The sequence below is a fragment of the Ornithodoros turicata genome, chromosome 9 (assembly GCF_037126465.1).
Source record: "Ornithodoros turicata isolate Travis chromosome 9, ASM3712646v1, whole genome shotgun sequence".
In the NCBI taxonomy this organism is placed as follows: domain Eukaryota; kingdom Metazoa; phylum Arthropoda; class Arachnida; order Ixodida; family Argasidae; genus Ornithodoros; species Ornithodoros turicata.
This window is the reverse complement of record NC_088209.1, coordinates 18,067,743-18,077,870: the sequence shown is the minus strand read 5'-3', so window position 1 is coordinate 18,077,870 and position 10,128 is coordinate 18,067,743. Positions and strand designations below refer to the sequence as shown.

Here is a 10,128-nt window from a genome sequence, read left to right as displayed (position 1 = left end):
TCAAGAAAAGATCTTCCCGGAACAGCACCGCAAGCGGTACTGCCCCGACGACCTTCTTATCGGCCGCACGTTCAAAGACACGGCCCACCCAGGGGCGGAGCGCGTTATCAAGAGGCCCTTCTCCAAATATGAAGGACCGGCTCCCTTTCGCCTCCCTCCACCGCGAAAGATCCTGGCCCAAAGGCGAAAGATTAATACGCGGATTTGAAGGGAGACCACAGCAAGGGAGACCAAGTGAAAGATCAGGAAAAGATCTTCCCGGAACAGCACCGCAAGCGGCACTGCCCCGACGACCTTGTTATCGGCCGCGCGTTCAAAGACACGGCCCACCCAGGGGCGGACCGCGTTATCAAGGGGCCCTTCTCCAAATATGAAGGACCGGCTCCCTTTCGCCTCCCTCCACCGCGAAAGATCCTGGCCCAAAGGCGAAAGATTAATACGCCGATTTGAAGGGAGACCAGAGGAATGCATCGGAAACTGTAGGATGGGACAAGCGTTAGCTTGCCCACATCACGCCAGACCAGAGCAATTGAGACCAAGTGAAAGCAATTTTAACAGCCAGGACAACTGGCAAGGACAATTTCATTTTGTACAACCCACTCCTGAGGTACAAGGAAGCGTAATATTCTTGTGCCGGTGAGGGTAATACGTTGAAGCAACTTACAATGAATCTGCAATAACATAAGTTGCCTAACGTACCCGATCGATATTATTTCCTATCAAATATTGTGTTTCTTACTTGATCTGCCCCTTCCAATGTCATTATCTACTCAACCGCCCATAAAACGGACACCTTTGGTGCGTTTCTTGAAGTGTATTGCACGAAGAAGCCACCAAGCACGCGGCGCAAAGCAGCATGGGAACTTCGAGCGACACTGCTCCGTCGCATGCTTCGGTTATGATTTACCCCGGCTGACGCTGCTGCTGCTGCACACACCGGGAATGTTGTTGTTCTTCTACCTCCGCCATCTGGCTGTCTCGTAATGCTGTAAGACGCTTAAAGTTCCCATGAGCCCTTCCGTGCCTCCGTACTGCTTTTATTCGCTATGACAATACACACTGCTTTTATTCGCTGGAGCACCATTCAAACGCTCCTTCAACCCCCGTTCCAATCCGGGATAGACCGGGAAGTGTGGATTGCGCGCTGCATAGCAGTACACGGCGGTCGCACTCGGGGGCCGTCACACGTTCTAAGCCTCGTTCGAGCGGGTGTTCGCAGAGTTTTCCAGAGGGAGAGAGCAGTCCTTAGTGCTATGGAGTTCGGAAGACGCTGGCTAACTTCGTCTGTGCTATTCGAAGAAACGCATGGAAGGTACGTTGTTCACTACTAAGCGTTACTTTCCTTCGTGCCGTTATCCCGTACGCAACTCTCCGCAGTCTTGGTCTGTTGCATGGCGACGACAAGCACGAACAGCAATCCTTAACGTGACGTGATTTCACAAGCAGGCGTTGGCATTGCACTAGTTCTAGTTTTAGTCCTAGCTTGTAGAGATAGTTATATGGGAGCCAGTCCTTGTGACTGGTCTTCCGCCTCGATGCCAATACACACACTGGATGCTTTTATTTTTACGTCTCGCCAGGGCTGTCGGGTTTCATCACCCGCTGTATGACACGTCCTGCTGGGGGGATCTCACGGACCATGTTGGTGTTCTGTTATCTTTATCTGGCCTGCTAAATTTTCGCTCTGGCTCCAGTTTTTGGCGCCTGAACGCGTCTTTGCTCAACGACCCCGAAATTAAAAACGACGTAAAAAAATGGCTTGCGGATGTTTGTTCCGCGCCCGATTTCGGGGGGCCTAGTCACAGGGAGGCTCTAAAGCTGGATGCAGCACACCGTTTTCGGCGTTGGGGCAGACAGCGCGCGCAGGTGTTAGCTGTGCTTCGCCACCCTGACTCACGCAGTCCTGAATCTGCGTCCGATATCGAGGACGTGCGGAGGCGCCTAGCCTCTTTGCGAATGCAGTCCTGGCGCAAATTTGTTGCGCAACGCAATGTGGTGCGCTGGTGCCGGGAGGCATATTGCTCCCGAATGTTACTCAAGCGCTATGTGGCAGAAAATCCGGACTTCGGAATTACTGAGGTCAACTGACGGCTCAATTCTGACTGATCCCGGTGACATTCAGGAAGCAATGCGTGAGCATTGCGCGGCCCTTTATCAGGAGTCACCTCACGACGAGCCTGTTGTCAGCCGAGAGTGCCCACTGCCGGCGAAACAAATGGAGCATGCTGACTCAGAGCCACTCACGCAAAATGAAGTTTTTACGTCTATCCCCTCAATGACGAGCGGAAAGTGCCCTGCCATTGATGGCCTCCCAGTTGAGTTTTACAAGCGCTTCTGGAGTGTGATTGGTTCTTGCATGACTCGGGTTTTTAACATCTGCTTCAGGGGTTGCTATGCCCCAGCATGCAGAATGGTGTTGTTGTTGTTCTGTGCAAAGACAAGTCTCGAGAACTGGACCCAGATGCTTATCGTCCGATTACTTTACTGACGAGCGATTATAAGATCTTAGCTAAAACTCTTCTATTGCGCGTTTCACCTCTGTTGGAGAAGATGTTACATATCCTTGCCAAGCATGTTCCGTCCCCGGCAGGTCCTCAGACCTTCATAGAATCGCTCTTCGTGATGCCATCCACTGGATTAACAGTGGTCATGCACCCGCTGTGCTGACGTCATTCGATCAGTCCAAGGCATTTTATCGTGTGCAACACGCATACCTGTTTTCTCGGCTGAAGGCGTATGGGTTCGCCGTTGCTTGGGTCAGGTATGTGGCAACGTTGTGTAGGGGCGCTAGAAGCGTTGTCTCTGTCGCTGGCGGGCTGTCGTCCCCCCCTTTGACGTAACTTGTAGGGTCCGTCAGGGGGGAAGAAAAAAAAAGTCTAACCGTAACAAATTTATCACGAACAATAGATCTACTTCAATCACATTTTGACTAGAACAAGCAGTGAAAGCCCGTTATCTGTGCACAGTAACATGGTGCACACGTTGTACCCTCAGAGGGAATTTTTACAGAGGGCATAGTTGTCATGCGCAAAAAAGACCCCGGCAAGCGGATGAGGGGCAACGGCCCCCTTGCCTTCCTTCGCGGTGCCCATGGGGATCAACGTAATACTATCACGAATGAATGAAAACAACAACAATAATAATGACAGCATAAGAGTCACAAAGCTCAAGCGTTTTCTACACGTCTCCTTTTACCAATGTATTGCATTCGTTCAGCAACGGTGAGGAGATTTTCATGTACCAACATACTCACTTATCGAAGGGCTTATCTCCATCCTCCTCTTTTGCGTTTGTCAGGCACTCCTCGCAGAAGAAATCAGAGCCTGCCTTTCGCTTCCTTCGCTTCTTGTCACCGTCTTGCAAAACTTAGGTGCTGCAGAGTAACGCCACACCGCGCTCGTTTGAGATCTTATCAACAGAGAACAACGACACGCGCTTCAAAAACGGAGATCCCAGACTCTGATGCCATGGCAGTTGAATACTCGCGGGGCCAAGACCGGCAGAATAAGTGCGCGAAACCATTTGAGCTTCGCGCTCCGCAGCGGAACTGATCGGAACACGGAACGCGCGCGGGATATCGGCGCGCCGGCGTGGCGTCAGCGCGCGAAGAAATGACGGCGCGCGGCCTCGCGCCGCTGATGCCGCCGTCGCCGGTGGGCTCTACGCCGCTGCCGGTCAAAGTGGCATCGGCGTACAGGTCTAAGACAATAAGAAATGCATGAGATGAGAATTTGCTTTTCTTCTTTCTCTGTTTTTCTACAAAGAGATAGCATTTGAAAGAAATAAGGGTGAGACTTCGGGCGAATGGCTATCATTTTGCAAAGTTTGAAGCGCCACGGACGGACTCGATCGAAATGTGTAACCTTTGCTAAATTCACCCCGTATATTATTTGACATTCTTTAGCAAAGCAAAGACTGCATGTGCAAAAGCATATATACGCATTCAGGATCACATAATCGCGATGCACTCCCATATCATGCCGTTGCAACCTGCTGAACCGAAACTGAAACTTTACACAGCGTAGGATTGGCATGTAGTGGCTTCAAAGTTGTCTATGAAAGTGCCAGGCTAGTCAAATCTAGTCAAATCCTGCAACAGAACGGAAATCTCTTTGCTGCGCGGTAGCAACAAATTTGAACTATTTCAACAATTCAAAAACAACTTAACCACAGCTTGGACATGGAAATGCCAAGGCTGACGCCTCCTGACTCCGAGTACGGAAGCTTGAGCAAGTTCGAGATCGACAAGGAAATTGGAAGAGGCCAGTTTAGCATTGTTTATAAGGCGCACTGCAAGATGAGTGATGAGAAAGTTGCATTAAAAAAGATACGTGTAAGAAATGCTGATATTTACAACGTAGCAGAAGGAGAGCAATGTAACATCCCTTCTGTTTGTCTAGATTTGCGAAATGGTTGATGCCAAAGCAAGACTTGATTGCATGAAAGAGATTGCTCTTCTTCAAGTAAGCCCTCTCTTTTCTTGTTTTATTTTTTCTTTCTTTTTCTTGGGGCTGCAAGGGAGCCTATTTAGGGCACCTCATGCAAGCGTGGAAGATTCACGTTTCATTTTATTTTTGTCTGTTCAGCAACTGGACCACCCGAACGTAATCAAATACCTCGCTTCGTTTATTGAAGACAACGAACTGATAATTGTCTTGGAGCTCGCTGATGCAGGTGACCTCTCACAAATGATTAAGGTACCCATATCTGACATCAGATGTTAATCCCTGCATGAACAAATTTCACTTTTAAAAAGCTGCATAAAAATTTCAGTACTTCCGAGACCGGAACTCTTTGATCTTGGAGTCTGCTATTTGGAAGTATTTTGTGCAGGTGTGTAGTGCCGTGGAACACATGCACTCCAAGAGGATTATGCACAGAGGTACATCACTTGTGTCTCGATATTATTCCTTACCCAAATTATGTTGCACGTTTGTCAAGATCACTTAAAATGTTGCCGCACTTATGCAAAAATAATGTGCCTGCGCTGTTGAGGATGAACAGGACAGCTAAAAAAAAAAGACATGTCAGCAGAGCGGCCTTCATCAGATGAATGGCGCTGTCAGTAAGGTCAATAAAGACCCCAGATCTGGGCGACCCATTTAAGCCAAGACTCGTAAGATTTAAGCCACTCTGAGTCTGCGCATTCACAATGGTACGCTTATCCCATCATGCAAGCCTCATGTTATCTCTTTCGCGATAAAAAAAATATTTTTCCAAGTTACTGTGGCACCTGAAAGCACTTGCACACATATCTCAAAACTCCCACTTTTCCAGATATAAAGCCAGCGAATGTCTTTGTCACGGCTCAGGGTGTCGTCAAATTGGGCGACTTGGGCTTGGGACGGTTTTTCAGCTTCAAGACAAGCGCAGCAAATACGATGTGTAAGTACGCCAGTAGTGTCAGCTGGTTTACTTTATTTTCGCTTCTTCGTGAAAGGCTCTGGTCGTGTCTGCACACGTCGTTTTGATGACAGAGCGAGCCCAAGTTAAGGGGGAATCAAGACAATAGAGAACGAATTCTGCGCAAGACAATAGAGAACGTTTGTTCGTTTGCACAGCGCTCAGAAACGGCGTAAAATGTCGTCAAAACAGAAGTACTGGCGTGTTCTCCTTGCTTTGCCCTTGTCAATGACACATTTTGCAGAACTCCGGGTCTATCCGTTGATTTGTACCGAGCCCGAATTCGCAAATATTTTAGTGTGCGACACTCTATCGAGATGGCAGCACATGTTCGAGACGCACCGAACTTTAATCCATTAAATGTCAACGGCTCAACCTTGTCCTCTAAAAGATACGTCATTGGCTAGAGAAAAGCTAAGAGAACACGCCAGTACCAATCTTGTGATGATAGTTAACAGGATTCACGTGTCTTGTGTGAGCGAAAATCACCCATCGATTTCAGAAGAAGTGATTCCCTCTTAAGGCTTTCCCCCAAGTAAACCCGTTTACCTTTACGTAGGCGGGTAGAAATCCATCGAACCCGGCAGAGGAGTATGAAGGGGATTGCCTCGGGATGAGAGCCACCAATATTTTCGTCCCGAGGGAATTCCTTTCATACGTTTAACTTTATCCATGCTTTACAAATGGTCGAGGTTTATATTGAACCAGGTGACTCAGAGGTAATATGTTATTCTAGCTGTGACTCCAGTGCACCCAACATGGGAAAACGATTGCTAGAAACGTGTGTGTGAACTCACTTTTATTCAAGGCTCTTTTTTTTTTTTGTACTTTTGTCTTTGTTTTATTCTGTGCAAGATGTCCAACAAAAGCTAAGTAGGAACCCAAATGCAGGAGTACTTTGCCACAAACCGGGCAATCCAGCCAATGCAATTCTCGGGAGGAATTTGGCATTTTTCTGTATTACGCTCGATACCTGATACCTGATTTCTTAGCTTAGTAAAATTCTTTTTTTTTGTTCTTGTTCTTATAACTGCTTGTTCACCGTAAATCCAATGCATTCCATTGCGCAAAATAACTTCCTGGCATTCTTTTCTGTGCGCATTTTGTGATAAATCTTCATATGAACACGTCAATCTGAGCCCGTTGGTATTGAGTCCTTGCACTAAAAGCAGCTCCTTGCATGTGTATGTTGTCTTCTGTGTGTTTGTTGTGTTAGCACTGTGCAAATGCTAAAAGAACACACACAGAAGACCACAGACAGTAGAACCTCTTTACATCAAATTTTGCTGGATCACAAAAAAAAAAAACATCACTACATTGATGAACATCACTATATCAGCGTCTTTACCATATCAGTAGTTCACGGCTGGGACTGCAGTACATTGGGACCGCAGGTTTACTTCACTACATCTATACTTTCTCTATATCCAGGTTCAATATATAGGTGCGCTACGACAATGATAATTTTGTTACAAAGAGTATGAATAAACAGGATATTTATAAGGTCATAGGGGCCGAATGGCAGAGATAATTTTTTTGTTTGCAGCAGAATGTAGCCTATGGAATTTAGGAGAACACAAAGGCAATTAGGTCAGTCAGTGATGCTGCTTTTCATTTATTTATTTATTTGCCCATAAATGCCTTTATGGTGCAAAAACAAGCAACGATTGCAAGGCTTCCGGTACCTTTCTTTTGTAGTGGGTACACCGTACTACATGTCCCCCGAGCGGATACGTGAGCAGCCGTATGATTTCAAGTCCGACGTCTGGTCCCTAGGGTGCTTGCTGTATGAGGCAAGTGCAGATTTGTTGTTTCTCTCACTTTCCGCGTCCGCACGGAGTTTCATTGATCCGTGACGCTTTGAAATCAAAGCGTTGGCACGACTAACGATCTCGAGGTCGGAGGCAGGGTGCAAGCAATCTGGTGCAATCTTGGCAGAGGAAACATGACTTACACTCTGAGGTCAACGACGAGGCAGGACGGACAAGGTGCGTGTTCCTTCGTCCGTCCTACCTCATTTTCGCCCTCGTACTCAAGGTCATGTTGCCGCCACCATGAACAGCAATGCTAGACCATGAAATGGGGAAAGCCCCTGTACAGTGAATGAGACAGGGTATGTAATCCCATATCACAGCTAAAAAAAAGACTTTATTTATTTATTTATTTATTTATTTATTTATTTGTTTGTTTGTTTGTTTGTTTGTTTGTTTGTTTGTTTGTTTGTTTGTTTGTTTGTTTGTTTGTTTGTTTGTTTGTTTGTTTGTTTGTTTGTTTGTTTGTTTGTTTGTTTGTTTGTTTGTTTGTTTGTTTGTTTGTTTGTTTGTTTGTTTGTTTGTTTGTTTGTTTGTTTGTTTGTTTGTTTGTTTGTTTGTTTGTTTGTTTGTTTGTTTGTTTGTTTGTTTGTTTGTTTGTTTGTTTGTTTGTTTGTTTGTTTGTTTGTTTGTTTGTTTGTTTGTTTGTTTGTTTGTTTGTTTGTTTGTTTGTTTGTTTGTTTGTTTGTTTGTTTGTTTGTTTGTTTGTTTGTTTGTTTGTTTGTTTGTTTGTTTGTTTGTTTGTTTGTTTGTTTGTTTGTTTGTTTGTTTGTTTGTTTGTTTGTTTGTTTGTTTGTTTGTTTGTTTGTTTGTTTGTTTGTTTGTTTGTTTGTTTGTTTGTTTGTTTGTTTGTTTGTTTGTTTGTTTGTTTGTTTGTTTGTTTGTTTGTTTGTTTGTTTGTTTGTTTGTTTGTTTGTTTGTTTGTTTGTTTGTTTGTTTGTTTGTTTGTTTGTTTGTTTGTTTGTTTGTTTGTTTGTTTGTTTGTTTGTTTGTTTGTTTGTTTGTTTGTTTGTTTGTTTGTTTGTTTGTTTGTTTTCAATACACAAGGGCACGAAAGAGGGGAGGGGCTTGAATACATAAATGGAGCAAACATACGAAAAGTTACAAAAAGGCGCACTGGGCTCTCAAAGAATGAAGAATGAACATGCAGCAGGGTCACAGACAGTAAGCATGTAAATGTACATGGTGGAAAATGATTAAATGTTGTAAAAGAACCGCAGTCTGATGCCCAGAAAAAATAAATAATAGTAGCAACAATTAACGTATAATATCTAACATACGATAAGACATAGCACATATGCATACAACAGAGACACTTTCTGTACGTGAACCAATCCATTTAAAGGAGCAGTGAGGTAATATTTAAAAATTTTGGGCTCGGGCATGTTCTGCAAAGAACGAGATGAACTCCTGCGGAAGAATGGTGGCGGAGAGCTCTTGCGGAAGAACGGTTGACCTACAGTGCGCATGTGTTCTACTGCATACTCTCCAAAATTATTAGCGGATCCAGATTGAAGCAAGGAGAAGAGGGCAGTTTGTGGGCTCGCAACATAGACCAGTGTACCTCAAGCGGATGCAAGGAGCCGAGAGGTAAAGAAACAAAGAAGAAAAGCACTCAAAAATCGTGAATGCTGTCCACGTCTGCACTCTCGGACTGTTTTTGGTTAAAATATTTTTTAAAATACCTAATAAAATAAAACATAAATACATAAAATATGTATAAAAATATCTAGTATTAAATAAATAATATCTTGCATGGTGACTCCTTATGGGCAGCTTGACGAATGAGACAGCATTTTAGGAGTGATTTATTCATCCATTTAGTCATTTACAGTATTCCGTTGAATATAAAGTCCAACCACATCACTATTTTCGATAACATTGTCGGGGTCCAGAAGGAATAAAATGACCCTATAGTTCCGAAATCGGCAGGAGGGGATGTGACCATCCCTCTAACCTCAACTTATTCAAGGTTTTGATCATGGGAAATAGTTGCGAGGCCGGGGAAGGAGAGACAGTTTGACCATTCGTAGCAGGAGAGAGATAGAAAGTAATGTGGTGTATTTCTGCTTTCAGATGGCAGCACTGCAGTCGCCCTTTGCAAGCGACAAGACAAGCTTCTTCTCCCTGTTTGAAAAGATCATGAAGAGCAACTACCCTCCTATTCCCAGTGACGTATACGGGGACGACGTAGGTTCACGGTAACGTTGTGTGCACAATTCCTGTGATAATACGTACTGCTGTTCCTTACAGCTGCGATCCTTGGTGTCAGAGTGCACAAAACCGAATCCTGCCAAGCGGCCAAGTGTCAAGTACGTGCACAGGATTGCTAAGGAGAAGACCAATGGATTCTTCCCTCTTGATGCCAAATGAACGAAAACTTTTATTGGAAAACGAATCTCCCTAGGGCTGCAACCAAAGAATATTTTTCTACCCGTTTTATTATTATATTTGTTTTTTTTACCTGGCACTTTTTGCAGCGTTCCGTTGTCATTTACTATTTACATCTTAGTCGAACCTCACGATTGACACAGTTTTGTGTCTGAACTTGTGCAATATTTTGATGTCCATATACTATTTGTAATAAATGTTACATTTTTATTCTAGATTTTATGCCTCATCTCTTCTGTATAAATTCAAATTGGGAACTTGTGCAAACATGTAGTGCTACTGATTTAAAGCTGGTCAGGGCCCAAACTTGAGCTGGAAAAAAAATTTAAATAAATAAAAAATGTTATCACGTGGTTTCTTACCATGCTCACGGTCACAGTGCAAAATATTTCGATTACATGCGGAACCAATTATTTATAACTAGGGTTTCTGGCTTTCGGTGCTCCTGGTATCTGAAACCCCCTCCCGAAATGCAGCAAAAATGAACTCCAAACCAAATTACGGTGGTACAAGATTGAATTGG

At 44.4% G+C, this 10,128-nt stretch overlaps 1 protein-coding gene across 2 annotated transcripts; it reads left to right on the top strand.

Annotated features, from left to right (window-relative positions):
• Window positions 1-9,822, top strand: LOC135368260 (serine/threonine-protein kinase Nek6-like). 2 transcript variants are annotated; one of them, XM_064601423.1, is made up of 8 exons: window positions 1-1,312; window positions 4,401-4,463; window positions 4,587-4,697; window positions 4,774-4,882; window positions 5,278-5,385; window positions 7,102-7,196; window positions 9,291-9,404; window positions 9,468-9,822. In XM_064601423.1, exons 2-8 carry the CDS (start codon window positions 4,410-4,412, stop codon window positions 9,585-9,587), a joined length of 711 nt encoding a protein of 236 aa, XP_064457493.1. In that variant the 5' UTR covers window positions 1-1,312; window positions 4,401-4,409; the 3' UTR covers window positions 9,588-9,822. The 2 variants fall into 2 exon arrangements, with proteins under 2 accessions (XP_064457493.1, XP_064457492.1); XM_064601422.1 differs by lacking the exon at window positions 1-1,312 and adding an exon at window positions 1,320-4,333.
• The last annotated feature ends 306 nt before the right edge of the window (window positions 9,823-10,128 follow it).

Bases quoted from the DNA above. Each gene is read 5' to 3' on its own strand.
- LOC135368260 (XM_064601422.1), top strand. From the start codon at position 4,181: ATGGAAATGCCAAGGCTGACGCCTCCTGACTCCGAGTACGGAAGCTTG. The intron at 4,883-5,277 runs GTACATCACTTG...CCACTTTTCCAG, and splicing joins CAAGAGGATTATGCACAGAG to ATATAAAGCCAGCGAATGTC. The intron at 5,386-7,101 runs GTAAGTACGCCA...TTTCTTTTGTAG, and splicing joins AAGCGCAGCAAATACGATGT to TGGGTACACCGTACTACATG.